We start from the raw sequence: 25,818 nt of genomic DNA on the forward strand, positions 1-25,818 counted from the left end.
TATATCACCTCCCTCTTGGCTCTCCCTCCCACCCTCCCTATCCCACCCCTCTAGGTGGTCACAAAGCACTGAGCTGATCTCCCTGTGCTATGTGGCTGCTTCCCACTAGCTAGCTATTTTACATTTGGTAGCATGTATAAGTCCATGCAACTCTCTCACTTCGTCCCAGCTTACCCTTCCCCCTCCCCGTGTCCTCAAGTCCATTCTCTACATCTGCGTCTTTATTCCTGTCCTGCTCCTAGGTTCTTCAGAACCGTTTTTTTTTTTTTTTTTTTAGATTCCATATATATGCATTAGCATACGGTATTTGTTTTTCTCTTTCTGACTTACTTCACTCTGTATGACAGACTCTAGGTCCAACCACCTCACTACAAATAACTCAATTTTGTTTCTTTTTATGGCTGAGTAATATTCCATTGTATATATGTGTCACATCTTCTTTATCCATTCATCTGTCAATGGACACTTAGGTTGCTTCCATGTCCTGGCTATTGTAAATAGAGCTGCAATGAACATTGTGGTATATGACTCTTTTTGAATTATGGTTTTCTCAGGGTATATGCCCAGTAGTGGAATTGCTGGGTCATATGGTACCAAACTTTTGATATTTTTGACAAACTTCCCAAAATCAAATTCTAAATGAAGTTTTGTGGGTTTTTTGGGGTTTTTTTTTTAACCTGGAAGTACCTTGGGATTTTCCAGAGGGATACTGGAACATCTCAAAAGATTTGTTCTCTCTCCTTATGAAAGAGAAATTTAATTTGATTAGTCTTATTTGATATGTTAAATTACATGGGAAACATTGTCAAATAAGAAGATAATACTAAGCCTTCTTTATGTTTTATATGTATAGGTATATGTCATAAGTGCTCCAGAAATTGTACAAAATACTTCAAAATCCAGTATGGGGCTTCCCTGGTGGTGCAGTGGTTGAGAATCTGCCTGCCAATGCAGGGGACACGGGTTCGAGCCCTGGTCTGGGAAGATCCCACATGCTGCAGAGCAGGTAGGCCCGTGAGCCACAATTACTGAGCCTGCGCGTCTGGAGCCTGTGCTCCGCAACAAGAGAGGCCGCGATAGCGAGAGGCCCACGCACCGCGATGAAGAGTGGCCCCCACTTGCCACAACTAGAGAAAGCCCTTTCACAGAAACGAAGACCCAACACAGCCATAAATAAATAAATAAAAATTTTAAAAAAAAGAAAAAAAAAACTCATTATAAAAAAAAAAAAAAAAAATCCAATATGTCCCAGCATGATGTTATCACTTATAACTCTAATTACTATCTTAAAATATATGTCGCAGAAATAACTAAAATTTCCTTGTCAAGAACCTTGTGATGAGCTCTCATCAGATCTTTAATCATGGGCATTTTAAAGTCTTCTGCATTTATTATTTTACTCTGATGCTTTTGCAAAAGTGTTTCATCTTCAGAGATATTCATGGAAAGGACTCTGACAAGTACTGATAACTTTCTAACGGAGAAACTAACAGCTTCATGAAGCTGCTAACAAAAGATCAAGATCAACAAGAAATAATTACATGGGACTGAATGAACTGATAAGGATGATTATAATTTTCATGATTCTTTTGTTTGAAAAGTTGTTGGTTCTTTTATGTTTTATTTTTTCCAATTTAAGAAAATATTTTTCTGTTTTCTCTCAAGATACCCCTAACTTAAAGCAGTTTGGTAAAGCATACCCTGTGAACAAAGATAAAGCAATTACTTTTTCTCCCTATGTGATCCCTCTAGAATTTGAAAACTCTCAGTGAGCATTCTTATTTTCATGGCAATACAGTTATTTGCATAAGTTCAATAAGAATCTGTTCTCCTTGTAACAGGACAAAATTGAAAACATTAGTTATATTACCGAGGCTTTGACCGGAATGTCATACTTAAGAGAGGTGTGCATAGACTCGAATTTGACCAGACAGCTTTAAGAAACTAAGACTGAGTTTATGGAGTCAATAAACCCACTTGGAAAAACAACCTGGTATCTTGCCTACAGGGTTCCTAGCAGCCTTACCAAGTGAGTAAGGAAGGTCACTTCCCAGCAGTTGCAGGAACCTCAGGATCTGGGGGGACTCAAGAAGAGAGGAATGTACCCAAATCTATAGGTATTGCAGGCAAAGTCTAATGGCAAGTTCTTGCCTTGCTTTCCTAGCCTCAAGAGGTTTTTTAGAGTTCAGTCTGAGTCTTTTTATGAAAAGTTCCAGCAAAGCAGATTTGAAAGAGCCTATATGGTCATTCACCATTCTTGCTGCACGTATGTAAGCAAGCAGGTCGTTTATTAAACTAGACTTAATTTGCAAATAAATTAGCCTTATTGTGGTTATCTTTGATAGAAATGGGGGTGATTATATGGAGAAAAAATATGTTTCAGTAATATATCTTTGTGGATATCAAATTTCAGTGCTATTAATTGTCATTGCGGTTTGTTTCCTACCTGCAAATGGGACTGAATCCTGAACTCCAGTTTTCTCCAATATCTGGCTACAACTCTCCAAACTAATATTTCCAATTTTTCTCCCACCCTTCTGACTTGAAATCATTGAGAACTAAAACTGCATTTTTTCCTGATGTCATGCAAGCTAAAATAGGACAACTTGATATAAACTTCAGAGACATCACCACAGCAGCTCATATATGGACAATCTTTGCACCTGCTACTGTGTGGACCACTCAGATCATCAAATATATTCAATCCACAAACCAGGAAAATTTATCAAATTACCACTGCTTGCCCTCATCTATCTGAAGATGCTTCAAGCTTGATATTTAGAAATTCTTCCTTACTGGCTGTCTGCAGAACTCAGAAACTAGATGTATGGTCTACTCCAATCACTAATTATTGTTTTTCTTTTGTTTCCATAGAAATGCCTCTTATCAAATACCTGAGAGCTAGCACAATATAGGCCTAATTTTGGGATCCCATTTGCATCACCAGTTCCTGAAATGAGTTTATCTGAACCAACCTATTGTCAGGAATAGGAGACTGGTTCAATGAGATGGAACAATCTACCAACTCAACTTCTGGAGAGTGAAACTTCTTAGGAAAGTTTCAAAGGCAGGACTGAGGGTGAGCAAAATAGGCTACCTCAGAATATGCCTCTTTGGCACGTTGATTATTTTTAATTTACTGTTTTTTAAATTTACTTAATTTGTAAATTAAGTAAAATTAAATTATTTTTAATTTACTGTTACTTAAGAAACAGCCAGTGCAAGAATAATACTGACCCTCTTTGTCCCCCTGAATGCAGAAAATAAGTCTCCCATATGAAGGTATCCTCCCTATACCAGCATGTAGAAGGCATTCTTACCACCAGAGATAGGAAATTCAAGGAGGAGAAGGCTGTATAAACAAACTTTATTACTTCTTTATTAATTTGCAACCCAAGCCCAAACCCCTTTGTTTTGTCAAATCTTCACGAATAATAGTTTTTTTATCTAGAAGGTATAAAAGCTGCCTAAATTGGTTACTTCTTTGAGTCTCATATTTTTATGAACTCCCATAAATATGAAATTAAATTTGTTTTTCTCCTGTTAATCTTTCTCATGTCAATTTAGTTATTCAACCAGCCAAAGAACCTAGAAGGGAAAAGTTTTCCTCTTCTACATAGGATATGTACAAAGGCATTATTGTGGTAAAAATTTTAAGATTTTTTTCTTTTTGTTGCCCATATCTTCTAAATTTTCTATAATATATACATATTATGTTTGTGATAAGCTTATAAAACTATAAAAACGCAAAAGGTAAAAAACAAGAGGAGAAAACATAAGGTTAATGTGTATATATGAATACTATATGAAAGCAGAAAAATATAAAATTTCTCAGGATGTCTGGTTTTTATTGTTTATTGAAGGTATGCAAAATATTGTTTTCTATTTTGGTAGAATTAACTGAACATAGAAGAGTCAGATATAGATTCTACTATAAATTTTATAACATAGTCTATTAAATACTTCTGATTTCTTTAAAAAATAGAATAGTAGTCAATTGTTCAAAATATTTCAACTTTTTGAAATATTAAGTTAATTATCTTGGAGATAGATAGAAGATAGAAAAAAGAAGAAAAGATGAAAGAAAGAAAGAAATGATATAATAGATATAAAATTTTATCCCTTTAGTCTTATCAAAGATCATTGTGTTGGAATTCTTATGCTAGATTCTCCAAGTGCTTAATAATAATAATTATTGTTATTATTATTAATTAATATTAATATATAATGTTATTGTGTTAATAATATTATTATTAATAGTTATTATAATACCTTATAGTTGTAGAGCATCCTCTGATATATATATACGGTATCTAATTTGATCATCACAACAACCCTTTCAATTAGGAGTCCCCATTATTTTACAGAAAAAAAATGGAAGCTGAGTGTTTGAAAATCCACAGAAATCAGAGCTAGTTTTAAAACCAGGTCTTCTGATTCCTAATCCAACTCTCTTGCCCCTGCATCATTTTGCTTAGTATAAGGTGCTTACTCTAAGCAGTTAACTTATCCTGGAAACATTTTGGTCACTACAGTTCTGTGAGGTACAGTTAATTTAATAGTCATTTTCCACACACACAAAAATTATGAATGATATTACTTGTCCATGTTTTACTTAATAGGAAAGAGTGTAGAGTGTAGAAGTGATACATAATTTTAAAACATTCCTTTGGTTTGACTACTCAATAAAAATATATATTTCTCAAGCTAAGAATTTGTAGCATTTTCCTCTGTGTTCTTGAAAATCTTTTTTGACTTTATACTCTCTACTTACTACTTTCAGACTTAAATATTTAATAATACCATTTTGTATGATGTCAACTTCATCTTGTTATTTTTACCATTTTTTGCTTAAGGTATTCCATTGTTCTTAAGAAAGATTCTTATAAATGAGTTCTGAAAGGAAAACATTCTTTTTGTAATAGCTTTACTCAAATATAGTTCACATACCATAAAAACCACCCATTTAGTGTGTACAATTGTAGTACATTCACAGAGTCATGCGACTATCATTACAATCAATATCATAACATTTTTATTGTACCCCGAAAAGAAACCTTGTATCCTTCAGCAGCGACCCTTCTTTCCCCTAGGACCCCAGACCAAGGCAATCACTAATATACTTTCTGTCCCTATGTATTTACCCATTCTAGACATTTCTATATGTAGTCTTTTGTGACTGGCATCTTTAACTTAGCATAAAGTTTTTAAGCCTTATCCATGTCATAATATGTGTCAGCACTTCATTCCTTTTTATTACTGAATCATATTCCATTGTATGGATATTCCACGTTTTATCAGTTGATGGACATTTATGTTGTTTCCACCTTTGGCTACTGTGAATAATGCTGCTATGTATTATGAATATTGGTATTATGAAAAGTCATATACAGATTTTTATGTACACAGATATTTTCATTTCTCTTGCATATATACCTAGTACTGGAATTGCTGGCTTATGTTGTAACTCTATATTTACCCTTTTAAAAAACTGCCGAAATGTATTCCAAAGCAGCTGCACTATTTTACATTCCCACCAGCAGTGTATGTGATTTAAAACATTTTTTTTTCAAGGAGAGGGAAATAATGAAACTATACATACAATAAAATGTACTTAACGGCACATTATGTATAGCTTATTAATTAATTGAAAAGTATCACAAATTTACATTTCCTAACTTTCTTCTTATAGTAATTTATTCTATCCTATAAACAGCTGTGGAATAAAAGAAAATAGCTCTACAGTTACTTAAGTAATCTAAATTCTTACTTTTAGAAACACTGAAATTAATTTCTTGATAGAGATATATATGGACTTTAATATTAATAATTTTTTAAATGAATGGCACTTTTAGGCACTTGATATTTTCATATCTTGCTGGGTACTGTTCAAGATATGATATATCATAATAGTTGAATGCATTATACCCATTTAATATTTGGGAGAAACTGGAGAACCTAATGATCTCAGCAGATGCTCAAAAGCTGTTTATAATCTAAGAGCCAGAGTAAGTATCTCAAACTCAACACATTTGAAGCCTAGTTATTTGTAGAAACCCTATATGAGACCCAGCTAGTTCCAGACCATTAAGTCTAATAGATATATGGGTCACTGGTTTGGAATTCTTCCCTTCTCTTTTCCTATGTTAATTTCAGTATGTCCCTCCCATTCCCACAGTCCAGACCAGTATTAATTATACCAAACAATTAGACTACCAGTCACACATTCAGTATATATAATTTGTTCAGGTACTATCTGCAACACAGATCTGCTTTTACCTTAGCCCCTAAATGAAACTATATATTGCAGGGGAATGCTTCAAGTAAACTTGAAAATACGTTCTGTGGACAAAGAACCACAAGTGAATTCCTAGTCATTTACAGAGACCCAGGGCTAAGAAAAAGTTGTGCCCTGAAGGACAGTATGAAGGACCAAACCTGTAGTGCAAACAGCACATTTATTCTGCAATAAAGTTGGGAAGCCAAGTGCTATCGTGTCATAGTTGTAGAGAGTTTCTCCAAAATAGGAACAAGCACATGTGGTTTCATTTCACTTTACTTCATGAAAAAAATTTCAATTGGGCAGAATAATGTATCATAATTTTTCTCTTTTTCAGTGTTCGTTTGGTTTTTCTGGAAAAGCATGTGATCTTTATGGGACAGAGAACGGACAGAAAAAATACTTTTTTTTTTTTTTTAAAAGAAAAGGCTATTTTTAAAAAATGAATCTAATGAATTTAAAATTAAGAAAAATTTTGTCTCTTTCTCTGGTCATAGGGAAAAAACTTTTTCCTTTAGTTTTACTCAGTTGAGATAGTATATTCTCTTCAAGTCATAAAATTCAAACATTTTATATACAAGGGCTCCGAAAGGTCATTGTTGGCATTCTCTGCCCAGCCTTTCTGCCCTGAATCCTTCTTTTCCTGATTCTTCAAGCACTGAGCAGTAAGTAGTATCATTCTCCTCACATGGAGACTTTGCCATCACTCACATTTTCTCAAGGCTTTAGGAAATATAAAGTTGATTGTTTGGTAAACTTTTTGGTCCTATTTATATAAAGAGTGGGGAAACATTGTAGGACGCTCTCCCTACCAAACCTGGGGCTCTTTCCCTCACTTTTTCTCTAGTGGATATTATTTAAATAGAAAACAGAAGTTTAAAAGTGACAACCATGTGAAGAACCACGTAATCCAAAATTTCTTTCCTGCCACCCTTTTCTGGTTCTTGCTTATAAGAATCCTATAGACACTGTTCTTTCACCACTAGTGAAACTAGTGACATTAGTTCCCTTTTTAGGGGAGGAGAGAAATTGAATTTCTTGAATGCTGTTGTGCCAGACACATTAGTTATATCATTTAATCTAAGAGCCCCAGCAATGTTATAGATGAAGAATGAGAGATACAGAAGATAGGTGACTTATCACCCATGGTCACACAGCCAAGGACATGCATGTCCTCTATAATAAATTACTCTCTCATTCAAACCCTTGCCCAATTACCTCAGGAAAACCTCTCCAGGAACCTATTTACCTCTTTCAGTTCCTTTGTTAATCAAATCAAAACAAAACAGAAACAAAACACCCTAAGGGTAGCACTAGTGATACACTTGAAACCAAAAGAAATGTATACATGGTGAAGGAAAACTATACCTAAGAACTTCCATAAACCTTACTGACCTTGCAAGTTTGTTTAGAATCTTCCTGAAACAATCATTATATCTCTTCTTCCAAATAAATCTGTTTGTCCTCAGGCTCCACCAATCATGATAAATAAAACACCTACTAATTTAATGCTACTTTGATTACTAGCATTACAACACTATTTTTTCCAACATTTTATTCTTCCCTAGGGTCTTATATATCTTTGCAGAGCAGACTAGCAACCAAAGCACCGTTTACAACTTTGTTTCTATGGAGAGAAATGCTCTAAAATTTCTGAAGAGCTAATGCACGAATACTTTGTGGATCACAATGTTTTTGGAGACTGCTAATATTTACGAAGTGAACGTTCAGAACAAAAACAGATCTTTCAACAGGCACATGCAGGTACAGAGAGGGCTCCTTGATTCAGTCTCTTACTCCCTGCCCACTGCCCCCAAGCACACACAAAGGTGATTGGAATTCTATAAAAATTATCTGCTACTCAAGCTGTTCCAAAGTAAATTGAGGAGGGGAAAAGAAAGAAGCAGAGATATAACTGTAACCCCTCAAATGACAAAGAATATTATTGATAGCTTATTTTACAACTTTGGTTAATTCTCATCTTAATACATTTCATGTAAAATTCAGCATTGCCCACTGAAGTATTGAAATTTCAAGATTAATGTTCACAATGAACAATTTTTTGCATATTATATTTTGTTTATTTAAAAATAAAAGTAGAAACCTACGCTGATCTGGAATTTAAAGACAATTAGAAAATCAGCTATAGGAAGATTTTTATCAGAAATCTAACTTGTTGGAGCATTTCAGTATTAATTATTACATATATATGTTAATTCTTTCATTAGATTACCTTTTATTTTTAAAGAACAAAGATTATCAAAAGGATTCTTCCATAAACCTAGTACTTTCTAGAAACTTCCTACTAAGAAATGTTTTTTGCAATTTAATTTTTGAGAACTTATAACTTTATAAAAACATTTATTCACCACAGTTTTCATAAAAATATTGTCACTTTTCCTTCTGTAATCCTGTTTATAATTATCATTATATTTAATTTTAGGCACGTCTATGTAAAAGTTAAATCTACCGTTTGTTAAATGTTATTCTAAAAACAGAGAAATTCAAGCAGTCAAATAAATTGGGGATTTCCTTGTACTTTGGTGGAGGGTGGGGAGATATCTCCAACCAAAACCAGGTTTTAAAAAAATTACTTCATTCTAAAGATTGTATCTTGAAACAAAAAATTTACAAATTGTCAAAGAAAGATACAGAGATATAAGCTTTGAAAAAGGAAAAAGTAAGAATTAAGTTGCAAGCAAACTTGCAAGAAGTACAAGGGAGTCGCTTCAGGACTGGCTGGCCACATAAGAAAACACAGCAAGTATTTAAACAGAAAAGCTGCACAGAATTGCTAAGGTTGCTAAGTTTACATTGACTATTCATAATGAGAAAACAGCAGCTTTTCACAATCACGGTAATCCCAAAGATCATGCTATGTCTTCAGGTAGGCAAGGTAGAGAGTCTAGATTTACAGGACATACTCAAGGTTTTATTATTTGGGGACCAGAACCAGTCCCCTTTATTTTTGCTTTATATGAGGATACAAACCGTTGTGTTTCCAACTGTAGAATATGTGCTTATGGAATGGAAATCAGGGCAAAGCCTCAGATTTTGCTTCTACAAAATGCACATTTACTTATTGAACATTCTGTACTCCCTCCTTACCATGAATACACATGGTTAGTTTTAACGGTTTTACGTGGTTAAAACCGTTAGTTGGTTTAATTTAGCTGGTATGTCTCTTCAAATACCTTCTCTGTGAATTTTTTTTAACTTGTTTTAGCCCAAATATGAGCATTCCCACATGTTTTTCATCCTACCTAACACAGACTGGCACCCTTTAATATGTATTCCATAATCAACCACCCATGCTAGCTTCTTGTTTAACAAGTCATTAAAGGCAGGCTTCACTCATAATAAATCTGTTTTATAAGAAAAACAGATAATAAGAAAGCAATCTTAAAATAAGCTACATAAAGGTAAACAGAAATAAACAGAACCGTCCCTTTAAAAGATTTTAACACAATATAGATGAGTCAAATTTGAAGTTTTTAGAAAAAAAAAATCATCTTTAAGTCCATATGCTAAATTTTGAATGTTTCCACTACAGGATATAGGTTAAATGCTCAAACTGGTTTGATATCAAAATTAAAGAGTGCCAGAATAGCATTAGGTTTATAACCTCCTTTCATCACCACTCTAACATGCATTTATAAGTAGATTTTATTGCTTTTCTGGAATACTTAGTAATATTAATTTCAACATTTTTAAATATTTTGTGGTTACAAGAAATAATTCCATTCTTAAAACACAGTAGTTGAAATAATCATTCCAAAAGAGATGATCATAAAGCAATTGACCTTAATTCCCAGTGATTCAAACTCTTCAGCCTATCTACAAGTTGCAGTTTGAAACAAAAATTACCCTTCCATCATTAAAAACAAAAATCATTGTTTTCTTTTTCAGTCCTTCTAAACTTTGTTACCCTGCTTGGATATGCTGCACTCTTCTGGGCGTAGAATTTCATAGAAGTTATAAGAAAAAAAGACCAAGGCATACAGTTGGCTTTATCAAACAATTTCCCATTAACAGAAATTTTGGGTGTATGACTCATTTTACACAAAACAAATAATGATGGTTAAAATGAATACTTAAATGAAAACTGTAATAAGGATTTTTAATTTTATTTTATATTTTCTCACACAGTCTAACACCTGAAAACAACTACATTATGGGCACCTTCCTGAAAGGTGTCAGCTGTTTCCTTTTTTTTAAAAAAAGACAACAAGCAGAAACAGAGCTCAAATCACGTTTCCAGAGAAAGGTGAGGGATATAGGATAAGGCTGCTACAAACTAGCTTTCAGAAGTGGGAAATGGGAAGTCAGTCAACTCTTTCCTCTCCGATAACCCTTTATTTGCAGAGCAACAGGGGAATTACGAACACATTTTGTAAAATAATGCTGTCTTGAAGACAATCTCTGGTGGACCAAGTCCTTACTTCCCTGGAAGTGGTCAAATCCAAGACTTAATTTCAACAGTGCTGAAATTTATTACTTGAAGCTATGGCAGCACAATACTGTCTTCTTTAAATGGAAAGTATGACCAACTTGCATGAGGTAAATTAATTTTGAAAGGGGGAGTGGGTGGGGGAGCTACACAACTTTTTTTTTTCTTTTAAAGGGGGTTGAGGATGAACACGAAGACTCCTAAGCAACCACAAAACCATTAAGTCTCCGGATGTAAAGGGATGTTCGACCGGACAGCCCAAAAGCTGAGCTCAAAAGCTCTCCAAATCACAGCTCCTCGCCGAGGGACTTTTGGGTTAACGGCTACCGAGCACCGGGGCAATCCCTGCCTTGGGTAAAAGGAGGATAACTGGAGAAAAGACGCGCGTCATAACAATCTGGCAATTCTCTGCAAGACCCTGTCCTTCTCGGCCCTCCTCCGGGCGGGCCCCGCACGGCCAGGCGCAGGTCCGAGGGGGCGGCGGGGAGGTCCCGCATCAGCCCAGGCGCCTCCCCCAGCAACTCGAGACCAACCGCCCCTGGGACCCGGGCCCGAGGCCGGAGCGGGATAAGCTCCCCAACCCCGGGCCCCGCCCGCCGCCTCCCGCCCTTGGCCTCCGCAGCGGGCTGGCCGCCCTCCCCGCCGCCACTCCCACCCGCCTCGCGCCTCCAGGCCCCGCTACCTCCCAGCCCCCGGCCGGGCCCCTGCGAGGCTGCGCTTCCCGTAAACTCCCCTCCCGGCGCTGCCCCCTCCCCGCTTCGGCCCCGCCCCCGCGGGACCCTGAGCCGCGCGTGATTGGCCCGGCCGCACCATCACTCTCGGGCCGCGTCACCGCCCTCGTTTCCGACCGCCCCGAGACCGGCAGTGGTGTTAGTGCTCGAGGAGCGGCGGCGGAGGGCTTCGTGCTGCCCCGCTCGCTCCTGCTCGCCCGCAGGTCGGCGCGCTAGCCCAGCTGAGCGGCGAACAGCGCTGCGGGGCGGCCGGGCTGCACGCGCACCCGCCAACTGGGAAGCGGAGACACAGCTAGTCCGAGCTTCGGGATGAGGAGCGGGCGAAGTTGACGAGCCCCCCACCCACGCTGCGCCTCTGCGGCGCGGAGGTGCGCTGCCCTCTCCAGGAGGTGCCCGCGCGTGGCTCTGCTCCAGGTGTGCACGGTACAGCCTGCCCCCGAGACCTGCAAACTTCACCCCAAGTCCAAAGTTTGGGCTCCGAGGGCGGTGCCGGGAGCCGGACTCCGGACTCCGTGCAGGGGGAGCTGTCCTGGCGGCTCTCGCGGCCGTCGGAGGGCGGAGACCGGTGGAAACTTTATCACCATCATCGTAGTTACTACGTTTTACTGTTTTTCTCCCCGCAGGGGCTGCAGCGAGCGCACTGTCGCGCCTGTTTGCCAAAGGAGCCGCCCCGGGGAGAAAACTCGGAGGGGTGTTGTCTCCCCAAGGGATACCTGCAGCCCAGGCGGGGGGTTTGGGCGGCCTGGATGCACAGAACCCAGCCCCGCAGCCGCTGACGCCGGGCGGCGGCGAAGTTTGGCTGCTGAGCGGCGCGGCGCAAGGCCACTGGACAGCGGGCAGCCAGGCGGCAGCGGGAGCGATGCCGGCTGGGGGCCTGTTACCGCTCTTCAGTAGTCCCGCGGGCAGCGGCCTGGGCGGAGGCCTGGGTGGGGGACTCGGCGGCGGCAGGAAGGGGTCCGGCCCCGCCGCCTTCCGCCTGACGGAGAAGTTCGTGCTGCTGTTGGTGTTCAGCGCCTTTATCACGCTCTGCTTCGGGGCGATCTTCTTCCTGCCCGACTCTTCCAAGCTGCTCAGCGGGGTCCTGTTCCACTCCAGCCCCGCCCTGCAGCCGCCCGCCGACCGCAAGCCCGGGCCCGGGGCGCGCGCCGAGGACGCGGCAGATGGGCGAGCCCGGCGCGGCGAGGAGGGCGCGCCCGGGGACCCCGCGGCCGCCCTGGAGGACAACTTGGCCAGGATCCGTGAAAACCACGAGCGGGCTCTGAGGGAAGCCAAGGAGACCCTGCAGAAGCTGCCCGAGGAGATCCAAAGAGACATCCTGATGGAGAAGGAGAAGGTGGCCCAGGACCAGCTGAGTAGCAGGGTGGGGTTCAAGATGCTGCCCCCAGTGGACTTAGCACCCCTCGTTGGGGCGATTGACCGGGAGCCGGCCGACGCCGCCATCCGCGAGAAAAGGGAGAAGATCAAAGAGGTGAGTGCACCCGGCTAGAAATCCTTGCGGGCCCGCGGTGTTTTTCTGGGAGAAACGACAAACCTTTGAAAGTCTTTAAGACTTTAACATTACAGTGTACGGGGACATGACGGTAACATTACAGTGTGGGGAGGCATCGTTTTCCACTTAGACCAGGTGCAGTGTCAAAGGCTCTTTCGTTTCCATTTCAGTGTCAAAGTAGATGGGGCCAATTATGATCTGAGGTTGAATCCCGTTGTTCTTAACTTGATTGCTCCGGTGAGCATAAGCCACACGAGGTAGGTATTAAATACATGGGCAGGTGCTGTGCAAACCTCCTCTTTCACAGCCTGATACATGGTTAATCGTCCCTGAGAACAGTGACATTGAAGGTTCCAAACAGCCTTCTAATGAGGCTTGGACGTGGCTTTGAAATGAAGCTTGCATGTAAACGCAAAGCATCAATCACGCACAATAGAAATGTTCTAACAGCAAGCCAGCACACCCTGCGTTGGGTCATGTGGCCCCATTCTGCCAGGTGGCATCCTGTGTGTACTTACAGACTATAAAGGTGAAACTCTAGAACTTCCTATCATAGGGGGCACACTGTTGTTTACTTTTCAAAAAATGAAAAATGTAGAAAGCCAGCCTACCGCCTCTTGCATTTCGGGTGTAGTCAGAAAAAGAGTATTCCATGTGATGCAACAGGTTTTCCTCCACAGCAGCACAATGATGACAAACTTAATCTAGGACAAACATGGACTTTGATAAGTCTTTCATAATTTCTTTCCTGTAATTTTCAGTTAGAACTTGTAACATGTGGTTAGTTCATGCCTAGCTTAAAGCTGAAGAGGACCTTACAAATCATTTAGGACTGTCATTTTAAAGATGAAAGTTGAAGGGCCCAGAGCCCCAGAACCAGTTAGTGATTGAGTCAGGACTTGAAGCCCGGACTTCCTCTTGTCACCAGGCTCTCTGTGGACATGCCTCCTTTTACAGCTACTCTCCCCTGTGAAACTATGCCAGCCTGGTTTTTTACACAATCCAAGAGCTGCAGGAAACATATTAAAAGCATTTCATCTCAAATCTTGATTCCAATTTCTAAAATACATTATGAATGGAAGTAATATATTTGCCATTTTTTAAGGTTCACCGAGTCTCTGTGAAAATAAATTTTGTGTTTTGACATTGGGCAGGTAATCAGGAAAGGAAGCTTCCTGATCCCCCCAGTTTTCAGAGTAAAAAGAATTTTGAGGTTGTGAAGAGGTACTTAGCTTAAGTGGCTCCAGAATGGAGGCAGCTTGGTTGTTGTAGGATTTCTGATTTTAGTATAAAGACCAGATGAATTTGGTTAAGCTGTAATTGAGCAAGTTAAAGTGGATTTGGGTGCCTTTCAGTTTACCCTAGGCAGAATGCCTTGATTCATCCCTCCTGTGCAAGTAGCTGCCTTCCACAGCCCATCAGCCTTTCTGCTTTGAGACCCTTCCTGAGGCATAGAACCCGCCTAGACTTCGGTGGGTGGGGGGGGGGTTGGATTTTACTCCCTGTGACAACTTCTGTCTAGCAGTTTCCCTTCTCCATGGAATCCTGTCAGTGCTGCAAAACCAGGAAGGTGGAAAAAAGGCTCTGCTTTCACCAACCATCTCCCTCTCCTCTTCATCTCTCAGGCTCCTTGAAAATAGCCAACCAAAACCCATAGATAATTTAGCCCCAAATTTGTATCTGCTTATGTTTCTCTTAAGTTTGAAGCAATGTAATTCACACGTTTCATGCCTCTAAATTCCTATGTGCTGCCAGTTAGTGCAGATCAGTTGTCCCAGGAAATTATTTTAAATGCTAAAGATGCATGAATGTGAAAAAGCTATTGGTACTGACCAGTAGTGATTAAAAGTGCATTTAGAGCAGAAGCACTAAGACAGTAGCAGTCAATTCAGGATAGCATATTAACAGTATGCATATCTGTCCTTATTAGATCCATGTTATCTATATCTCTAGATCAGAAGGTCTTAATTAACCACGTTTTATGTAGCCTTCTATGTCCATGTGGTGCTAACATCTTCGCACCTAGACGTTTTGAAACTGCCCAGTCTTGCATAAAGTGGTTGAACTAAATGGGTTCTTTAAAATTTCATGTTGCCGTGAGAACCCGGGGGGTGGGGAAGCCAGCATGATTAGCTTCAGTATTTAGTCAAAGGCTAACGGGAAGAAATGGGTTATGGATTTTCATCAGATTAGTTCAAGCAGATGTGTTCCTTCGTAAACCAAAAAAAAAAAAAAAAAGTTACTCATGCTATTCTAAAAGTACACTGTAAATGATGTTCAGTTTTAGAGAGGAAAGAGTGGTTGCCTGCTGTGAATAAGGCTCTGGACTTTACACATTTAGATTCAGTTCAGGTACCACCATGTATGCCTTGTCATGGACCAACGGATCTTTGCCTTGATCTTGATTTTTATTGTTCCTGTATTTTCTAGTTCTCTTCATATACTTAGGTTCTCTATCACACCTGAATGTACTAACAGTTTTATGGGTAAAATTTAGAAGGTATAAGCAAGTCTAACGTGTTGGGAGCTTGGACTATAATATTTGAGCCAAACTTTCATTTTGTAAATTTGGTTTAAAGACAGCCAATGCTATTTTTATATTGCCAACACAGCTGTGTTACTGGTACCGTGGTAAATTTTTAACAAATTTGTGCTAAGGGGAAACACTTTCTCATTTCAAATAGGATATTTATTGCCTAGCACCCGTCACAAAAAGGTGCCACGTGCTTCCCAGTACTGATATCTGATGGATGGTAAACATTTGATGTAAAACTTAAAGCCGAAATGAAGACAGCCCCCCACCCCATGAAAACTTTGTAAATAAATTAACTCTGGGATTTCCCTGAAATTTACAATACACACATAGTGCATATTCTCACGAGATTGATCTTTTAAAAATTGTGCTCAAGTGGTCTTTAACTTTAAAAAACACTGGTAGACAAACGAAGCACAGAAGTTGAAGAGCACCACGGCATTTTTAGAAAAGTAGTCCATTTTTCCTTCTACCCCAACTCTTTTTTAAAATCAGGAAGCTTTTGCGGGGGGTCACTACAAAGAGCCTGCACTGTCCTTTAGGATTAGAGCCCTAATTATCAAATATCAGTGGGATTCTTCCCTTCTCAGACTGGAACCCCTACCAGTCTACATGGGGTGGGAGTGGGGAGGCTGACAGCCAGCTTTGGGCCTATCAGGTAAGGCTCTCAGACCAGTTAGCTGTAGGGTCACAGTTATCTTCCCTAGGTTTCTCCAAACAGGCTTTAGTTTTTATTTCCAGAACTATTTATGTAATAAAAAGTTGAAAGAAAATTTTCATATTGATGGCTAATGGTGAATATATATTTTTATGCCTTACACTACTAGCCTTAGGTTGTTCTTGAGTCTATAATTTATGTTAACTACTGACGATTGACCCTTTTATTAAAGCTATTTGCATTTTATTAAAGGTCAGACATAGGAATAATCTACCTTGACATATTAAAACAAAGCATTTTTAATTTGAAACTTAACTTATTTGTCTGGGTAGTAGGGTGGAAAATAATATTTGCAAAATAATAAAGACCACAATTTGAAGACCTGACTCTGAAGGAGCTTAGATGTCCTTGGGTTACCTTGCCTGTTCTGCTCACCCTGTTCTGAAACACACTGGACATTGAACATGGGCAAATGCAAGATTTCCCCACTTTTCGGACCTTTCCCAGAGCAGGTAGGTCATGGAGAGTTTGTAAAAGGCTTCTCTCTTTAACAAGTAAAGAAATAAATTAAGGTTTCAACAGTGTATGTATTAGAGTAGATGCTGACTGTTGAACATTAATATACAAAAGCAGAAGATTGTTAATGGATAATCAGTTATGCTCAACTTAATTTTCTGTAAGCTATTGGTAATTTGTCTGGGAGGAGTATTCTGTCTTCCTCATATTGGGTAACTTAACGTTCTTAACATTCATATAAAGGAACTCTATATAGGACCTAGAACCTAGTTTAGGCTGTGCAAAAGAGGTTAAAAAAATGCATTTTTGAGTAAATGCATCTGCATCTCTTAGGTGAGCTAATAATCTAAACCACTTTGAGAAATTTATGCTAATATTTCACATGTGTAAAAAGTGTCTTTGGATGAGATCTGAATTTGTTGGACTTCAGCTTAGTTAACTTATTTGTATTAAATTATTTAATAAGCTATGGTAATACAAATTCTTTATTAGAGAGCGTTTAAAGCATGTGTCTCAAGGTCAGAGGGGAGGAAACCCAACAGATCAGTGTGAGGGCTAAATATACATGGGTAGATCAGCACTGCACTGGACCCTGCTTATACGTCATAACCCAGTAGAGAACCTGTGGCCTTTTAAGTTCTTTATAACCTACAAAACCACAAAAATGTATGTGTTTGTCAAAGGTAAGTTTTGGTTGGTCAAAATAGGAGCAGCCCCCCTGTGGGCTCCAGGGATACTATGACATGCCTTTTCCCTAAGTAGACAGAAATGATACAGGAGAAGCCAGTGTTTGGTAGCTTAAGGAAGAGATTCTTTCTTTGGGGAACCTAAGTCTTGACTTTTCCCTCAGTGTTCTTTGTCTAGTACCTTGTTTAGTGTTAAATGATTGAACTACCTCTAGTCCCCCACCCTTTACTACTAAATATGTTTAAAGGTCCTTTATACAAAGTCTGCAAAAATTTTTTTCTGTTACCAAAAATATGCCATAAAAATTATAACTCTCTGATTTTTAAAAGTAAACATATGCTCTAAGCCATAAAATATTGTATCTGAATGACACTTCAGAGATAGCTACAATAGAGGCAACTGAGACACAAAGATTGTTCTGGAAATCACTTTGCTAGTTAGTGGTAGAGTTGAGAATAGAAGCCCAATCCTGGATGAATGTTGCTCGTTATCCTGACACGGCTTGTCTCCTAAGTAAAATGCCAAAGAGGTATATAAATTGACTGCCTATATTTATTATTTGCAGACACTAATGTCAAGTGAGTACAAAACATGTACAGTCCTGCAGTATTATAACTTTGACCTCGTATTAGTTAAGTTACATTAACTATAGTAATTAAAAAAAAAAAACTTACTAGGGGCATAATTCAGAAGGCCTCTACCTTTTAAAGCCACCCAGGGAAAATTTGATGACATCTTTTTCTCCTTATAGAGATATCTGCAGGAAACAGAGGCATTAGTAATCATTCAATTGGTCATTCTTTACGAAGAGAGATGGGGGAGAAATAGGGAGAAAAAAAGAAAAGGTGTGGGCCAACGTCGAGGAGCTCTTTCAAACTATAAATGTACATGCTCTTCGGACATTGTGCAATGTGTAACAGAAGAATGGAAAGCTAATCTGAAGGAGTATGTGTTTTTAAAAGTAGATATATATTTAATGGTATCACTTATCTGTGGAATCCATGAAATATGACAAACCAGTGACTATAACAAAAATGAAGCAGACTCACAGATATAGAGAACAAACTATTGGTTACCAGTGGGGAGAGGGAAAGCGGAGGGGGGCAATATAGGGATAGGGGAATAAGAGGTACAACTATTAGGTATAAAATAAGCTGCAAGGGGATATTGTATAACATGGGAATATAGCCAATATTTTATAATAACAATAAATGGAGTATAACCTTTAATCACTGTACTATACATCTGTAACTTACATAATATGGTACAGCAACTATACTTACATTTAAAAAAAAAAAGCAGACATACATTTAAAAATCACACCAATCTGTGGTCTCTTCATTATAGGAGCACATAGTTCTCTTCACCCAAGTAGGTCCTGGAGATTCTCTGGATGCTTTTACCTGCCCCTGCTCCATTCATTTGTAACAACATGGTGTGGTGAGAAGGGCTAGTTTTGGGAGTCAGATGACTTGGGTCTGAATGTGGCCTCTTCCATTGACTAGCTTTGTGACCTTAAGCAAATTGCTTAATCTGTCAGAGCTTCAGTTTTGTCGTTTGTAAAATGGAGGTAATAAAAGTACCCACTTTGTTGGATTGGAAAGTTTAAATGTGATCATCCACACAAAGCACTTAGAATGGTATCAGGTATGCAGGGAGTGTATAATAAATGTTGCTTGCTGTTATTACTGTTGCTAATCACTACCTAAAGCCACCAAGCCGAGATTACATTGTTTCAGATACTGTTTAATACATCAGGGAAGTGGGTAATAATGTTTCAAAAAGTTATCAAAAACAGTTTAAATTAGGTTTGCTTAAAGGGATACATTTCCAGTTCAGGATGATCATTCCAGACAGCTATGATTTTACTGTGCTACTGTCAACTCTTGATTTTCTCACATTCCTGCCAAATTCCAAAAAACTTTTGCTATCCTTAAAATTACATACTTTTCCAGCTTCTGTACTTCAAAATATGTGTTAAAGAATTAGTCTCTTTCTCACAGTCAGATGTGCTTGTTCCTGAAGTACCATCTTCTCAGAATGATCACAGTTCTTGAGTTACCTCCTTAAGCATTGAAATTGTTCCCCAAAATAGAGAAAAAGAGGGATTAAGTAAAATGCATTTTAACCTGTTTTGTCTTTGGATGAATGTTTTTAAGAAATGAGAAGAAAATTATTTTAGATTTAGCAAAAATTTGTGTAATTGTGATCAATTCTATAATCAGAGCTCATTCTGTCATCTGGTAGTCAAAATTCACGTAAATCAGCTGTACTTCGTAACTCACAGATTTTGGCCTTTTTTGAGAGCTTTGAACTTAGATTTATTAAGGTATCAGGCCCAGAAGGACCTCAGAGATGCTTAACCCAGGTATTCATTTTACATTTGAGAAACAGGGCCCTGTGAGCTGTGACTTCCTCCTGAGATTCCCCCAGTGCACTACCTACAGAGCTGGAAACTGCCTCTTAGCTCTCAGGCCCCGGCTCCGCCTGTGACATCTTGTCTCTAATGAGAACATACGCTTTGGAGGCTGGCTGGCCTGGCCCTCCCTCCTCCTCAGCCCTGAGTAGCAGGCCAGCAGCAAGAAGCCCACTGAGACCGTCCTAGAAGGAAAGCAACCCTGGCTAGTTCCTTTGCTCTGCAGAATGCAGCAGCACTGGCCCCACCCCCCACCCCGCCCCACACACGGAGTCCTGATGAAGACTTCTGTGATCATTAGGTACTTGAAAGAAAACCAAATGAGATTAAGACTTAAGAGCATTGAAAAGTCGAAGCCCTCATTCCTGTCATGAATACTCCTCCGGCAGTTGCTTTAGGTACATTAGAGCCCAGCAGAGCTTCAGATAATCCAGAACAGAGATAATGAAATTAAAAAGCCCACGTAGCCTTTGTTATTTAGTTGACTTTCGTAACTGAAATGCCGCCTCACTTCCTTTTTACTGCAGTCCATTTGTCTCCCTCGCTCTTAAGCTTATCAAAGTCCCAGTCCCTCATTTGCTCCTGTACTCTCTGGTCACTCTTGTTCTACATCCTCTCATACAGTGACACACAGGTCGTATTATATTAACTTTGATTTGTTAATATTATTAACATTTATATTAACTTTTTATTTTTATTTTTTTATAAATTTATTTATTTTATTTATTTATTTTTGGCTGTGTTGGGTCTTCGTTGCTGCGCACGGGCTTTCTCTATTTGCAGCGAGCCGGGGCTACTCTTCATTGCGGTGCACGGGCTTCTCATTGCGGTGGCTTCTCTTGTTGCGGAGCACGGGCTCTAGGCGCGTGGGCTTCAGTAGTTGTGGCACTTGGGCTCAGTAGTTGTGGCTCACGGGCTCTAGAGTGCAGGCTCAGTAGCTGTGGCGCACGGGCTTAGTTGCTCTGCAGCATGTGGGATGTTCCCGGACCAGGGCTCGAACCCATGTCCCCTGCATTGGCAGGCGGATTCTTAACCACTGCGCCACCCGGGACGCCCTTAACTTTTTATTTTTATGTTAAGTATTATATAAATACTTTTTTATGTATTTATATATGTGGCTCTCCCATTGGATTGTCCTGTCTCCAGTGCCTAGTGTAAGGGTGCTTTGTATGAGAGAAGGATCGGAAGTGAGGGGATAAAAACCTGGTGAAGGGCGCTGAGCTCTGCAAGGGCGGCTTAATAATACAGCGCACTACGCACTAAAACAGTCTTTGTTGCAACACTTGCCTAGGCCAGGAGTTTATGAGAAAAGGTGCAGTAATAATGATGTACATGGGTCTGTGAATGATTGTGGTTGAGACATGAACTTGGGCCATCCAAAGACCATGAGCTATTGCTGGAATCCTCATATCTGCCAAATCCTTTTTCATGGAAAGATCTTTTTTTGGGGCCCAGCTGTGTGGCTTGAGGCATCTTAGTTCCCCGACCAGGGATCGAACCCGCCCCCCCGCCCCCCCCCGCAGTGGAAGCTTGGAGTCTTAACCAGTGGACCTCCAGGGAGGTCCTGGAAAGGTCTTTTCAAAGTCCTATGAAGCGCACTTGATTCTTCTAAGGGACAAGAGGGTCCAGAGATAGGAGTCCAGGGCTCATGGTCCACGCTGGGGGTGGCCACGTCCAGCTTCCCTGAGCTGATGTTTGAGCCATGATTGACTCTAGTTCCTCTTTCACAAGAATACGTGCTGCAACTACTAAAAGGTTGTGTTTCCTCACTGTTTGTCTGTCTGTTGGGGCGCAGAACAAAAGGACAGACCTGTGGAAGGATGAAGGCAGCACGGGGTGTGTACCTAGTCTCAAAATCTCATTCCCAGCTGCCTGAAATTTCACCATCAGTGCCTCCCTTTTGTTGATGTATTGCTTCTTAAAGGCTGCTATTAAAACAATATCACTAAAGTTGCCCAGCAGAAATTATTATACTTTGGGATTTATCTTAACAAGGGCGAGAATGGGTTTGTAAAAGAAGCAAGTATCTTGCACTGTTATTTCATTATAAAGTAACACTTGCTTAGGAAAGAACATTTTGAAAGTACACAGGAGTAGAAAAAAGAAAAAAAAAAATCCTTCACAGTTCAATCACTCAGTCACAAGCAGTGTCAACACTTCCTGCCCCAACATATAGGTTATTTTTTCCCCCAGTTATAACCACACTATGTATACATGTTTTTCTTTTCATTTTCTTTTAGTGTAATTTTATGATAGCATAGTATATGAAATGGAAGCATCATAGTTTATTTAATCATCCCCTTGGACCTGAACATTTAGATTATTTCCAGTTTTTTGTTTTTATTTTAAAATGCTGAGATAAACACCTTTGTCCATTAAGATTCCAGCTCATTTTTCATTGCCACCCCCAACCCCGTGAGTAGGATTTCCCCTTAAATTCCTAGTAGAGGAAATGAATAAGTCAACGGATCGTAGTACATTTTGAGGGATGACTTTCCAAAAACAATGTATACTTCCACCTGTAATGTAGTGAACCTAGTCTTGACTCTATAAATTTCATGGGTGATGAAACAGTATCTTGTATATTTAATTTACCTTTCTTTGAGCAGCATTTTTCTCCTGTGTTGGGTGACTAGTTGGATTTCCTTACTCCGAATTGTATAGAACAAGGAGGCTTTTAAAGAAGCAGGATTGGGATGAAGGCAGAGCTTGGAGACTAAGAAGTAGGGTGTCAGAGAAGATGGATCTATCAGGCACATGGCTCCTGAAGGGGGCAAAGTCCTGAAAGGCAGTGGACAGCGTTGTCTACTAAAAACAGCAGCAAAATTTGCCTCTTCCCTGGGCTGGACCCCTAGGATTATAAGTGCCCTTTATTGATAGGAGTACCTACCAGGCACGTTGGAACAGCCTGCTTTCCCTCAGCCAAGACGCAGCCCACCAGCTTCCATCAGCTCGTCTTCATTGTTATCGTTGGGTTTTTGCATCACATATTTGAGGAAGATGTTGGCCTCTCTGAAGATCTGGGAAAGGAGGGATGGAATCTTCTTTTTTAGAATTCATCAGGATGGCTTCTTAATATTTTAAGATCATAGTTGAAGCTCAGAAATTCAGAAATGGTCCAAATAGAATTTCAGAAGTGGTTTTTTTTTTTTTTTTTTTTTTTTTTTTTAGTGGTGCCAGAAAATGGCAAGTCTGACAAAGCTGAATTCTTAAAGAAGAAAAATTAACCAAAAGGAAATTGTCAGTAAGGTTTCAAAGCAATATACATGTGTACGTTTGAAGGGGCAGGCTGATCTTTTGTATATTAGAGGCCTTTGGTGTCTTAAATAGGATAAATGTGCATTTTGTCTAAGGTATTTTATTTTACAATAAAAGAAAAGCATGATTTATTTAGGAAGTTTAGGCTTTTTTTTTTTTTTTTTTTGGCTAACTCCAAATAAACGTGTTTTCAGTCATGCTTTTTTAAGATAGTGAGGAGCTGCACATTTCAAAATGTATTTATATTCTGACCTTGGTTAGTTCATAAAAGTCTGCCAAATGCCAGAACTGTTTAAATTTGGCTTTGAGACTGCATTAACATGGTGAATAATGATTGACATAAATGTACTATATTATTTTTATAAATTGTGGTTTGAGATGATAGTCATTTTAGAATATTTAGGATGCTGTTCTCTGAGACATGTCATTTTTGTAGTCAACTAGCAGTGTTGATTGTCATAACGTATCTAGTCAACTACAAGTTTTCATCTCATGATTAGAAGTGCCTCACCGTCCATGTTGTGATTTCAGGAGTTAGCCTGAGTCAGTTTTATAAGGCATTCTTGGTAAGTGTAAAAGGAACTTTATGTAGTCAAAAACATATTTTATAATTGGCATGTGTTTCATACATTGTATACGTTCACTCATACTAAGCATTTTGGTTAGTCTTCATTATTTAATCCTCCTAGGGCTTGCTTAACTCAGAATGTGTGACGAAGAACTTAGCTTAAAAAAAAAAAAAAAAAGCAGGTGGGTTGGGCAGCTAATTGGAGGAGCATAAAAATGAAGATGATTTATTAACTACTGTTGAAAGCTGCTTTAGCAGTTACGGTGAATAAAAATTATGATTTATTAAGTGTTCTATCAGTAATAAGATAAAGCCACAGCAGAGGTAAGAAGTACTTCTGTTTTCGCTTACTCTGAGAGTACAGAATCTCTGTGATGTTGGTTCTTCAGAGTCATGAATCTGTTACAGGACTGTCACGTTAAGATCAGGAGAAAGAGCTTCCCCTGTATTCGTCCACCGGAGCCGTAGCCCTGGGCCTCACCCATAATAGCACCCAGTAAATATTAGTTGAATGAATACACCTTTTTAAACAAGCGTACCAGGAGGAATTACTTAGGTTAAGTGTGACACCCTCCCCCCTTTAAATAATCACATATTCCAAAAGTGGTGTCCACTCGTCTTTGGAACCCCTGCTACCTGTCCTCGTGGGCTACAGGCCATTGTCTTGGAGGGGAGACTTGATTTTTTGTTATAACAGTCAAAAGTCATTCAGAATCAGATCTAGTGAATAAAGAGATTCATCAATGTAGGAGACAGCTTTTCTAGTTTTAAAGTTGTTTTTAGAATGATTTATAAAGTGAAAAGCTGTATTCATTTTCTTACATGACTTGTAAACTGGCTGTGAAGGTGGTTCATAAAAAAAAAATCTCTTGAGCAGATGTAACATCACTGAAATAAATGTGGGTACTTGTGAGATTCTTTTGAAGGTCGACACTTACTTGGATATAAAAAGTCCTGTTTTGCTTAAAAGTAGTCTGCTTTATATTTACAGTCAGCATTTTGTTTTTCAGTTCTGTGATTTTTAAATTAGGTAGAGTCCTCATTCATTTCTGTTCATTATTATCTAGAGTTGTGGACTATATTTAATAAGAGTTGTCATTTTTCTTACATTTCAGTTTTGTACATGGTACACCCTAATTAAAGTTAGTGTGGGTTGTTTGTTTGTTTTTTTTTTCCTATCCCAGCAAACATTTTTGGGAGACCGTGGTGTTTTTATAAATAGTGCTTACAATACCACAGTGAAATGAAAAGTCATAGGTTAGGTGTTATTTCCACTAGAGAAATTAGAATTTAATAAAAATTTTCTCTGTAAGAAGGTGTAATATTTTGAGAAAGAACCTTAGTCTTCTGTTTCCCTGTTTAATATTATATCTCTTGAAAAGTGTTGTCTCATATAAATAATTGCATGGTAGAGGCTCTGTGAATTTCATGAATTTGCACATGGTCCCTTTTCCAGTTCATTCTGCAGATCACTATTAGATTAATCTTCCAAAAATATCACTTCTCTCATGTTGCCCAACTCAGGTTTTAGTGGGCCTCGTTTCCTGTGGAGCACTGATTCAAACTTTAGCCAGCTTAAGAGTCACCTGGAGAGCACATTAGCACTCAGATTGCAAGTTGCTGCTTCCAGAGTTTCTAATTCAGTAGGTCTGGGTGGGCCCCAGAAATTGCATTTTTAACATATTCCTGTGGGTGATGCTGATACCACTGGTCCAGTGACTAAAGTTTAAGAAGCATTGTTCTAGAACGAAGTCCCAACTCCTTAGGCTGGCATTCATTGTCTTCTACAAATCTGCCTCAGTTTGCTGGAGTCACATCCCTTAAATTAGGAAGGACTCTGTGCTTCAGCTAAACTTGCATAGGTACTGTCTCCATAACACACCTTATTTTATTCTTCACAAATGGAGTGTCTTCTCATTTGCTCAAACATCTATGCCTCCTTGAAGCCCTCTCTCACGTTCCCAGCCTTTACTGATCTCTCCCTTCTCCGAAGTCATGTGGCATTGATTGTTTGTGTCTTTGGCCTGTTTGTTGCTAAGTTCATGGGCATGGTTATCTTCCATCTAGAGTTTAGACCTCCTCAGTGTGGAGACACCTTTTTCTACTCCATAGGTTCATGGTCCAGAATTTAACAGTGGAGGGCAGTTTGTCTTAAATACAACCAAAATGAGAAACAATTTAATTATGTCACCAAAATTCTTTACAACCTATTCAGATGGTGAGACAAGATGG

General features: G+C 39.3%; 1 protein-coding gene and 1 long non-coding RNA gene across 3 annotated transcripts in view; one reads left to right on the forward strand and one right to left on the reverse strand.

The window, feature by feature from the left end:
• The window catches only part of LOC309667026, a 570,884-nt gene that overhangs the window by 440,632 nt on the left and 104,434 nt on the right, over positions 1 to 25,818 (reverse strand). The window lies entirely within an intron of this gene.
• MAN1A1 (mannosidase alpha class 1A member 1) overlaps positions 11,579 to 25,818 on the forward strand; it is a 173,963-nt gene continuing 159,723 nt past the window's right edge. The window contains exons 1-2 of one of the 2 annotated variants that reach the window (XM_082474678.1): positions 11,579 to 11,884; positions 12,085 to 12,929. In XM_082474678.1, the coding sequence (XP_082330804.1) occupies positions 12,321 to 12,929 (609 nt within the window). In that variant the 5' untranslated portion in view covers positions 11,579 to 11,884; positions 12,085 to 12,320. The remainder of the gene's footprint in view (positions 11,885 to 12,084; positions 12,930 to 25,818) is intronic. The other variant, XM_082474677.1, reaches the window with a different exon arrangement.

Source organism: Balaenoptera physalus, assembly GCF_965194825.1.
Source record: "Balaenoptera physalus genome assembly, chromosome: 9".
NCBI classification, from domain to species: domain Eukaryota; kingdom Metazoa; phylum Chordata; class Mammalia; order Artiodactyla; family Balaenopteridae; genus Balaenoptera; species Balaenoptera physalus.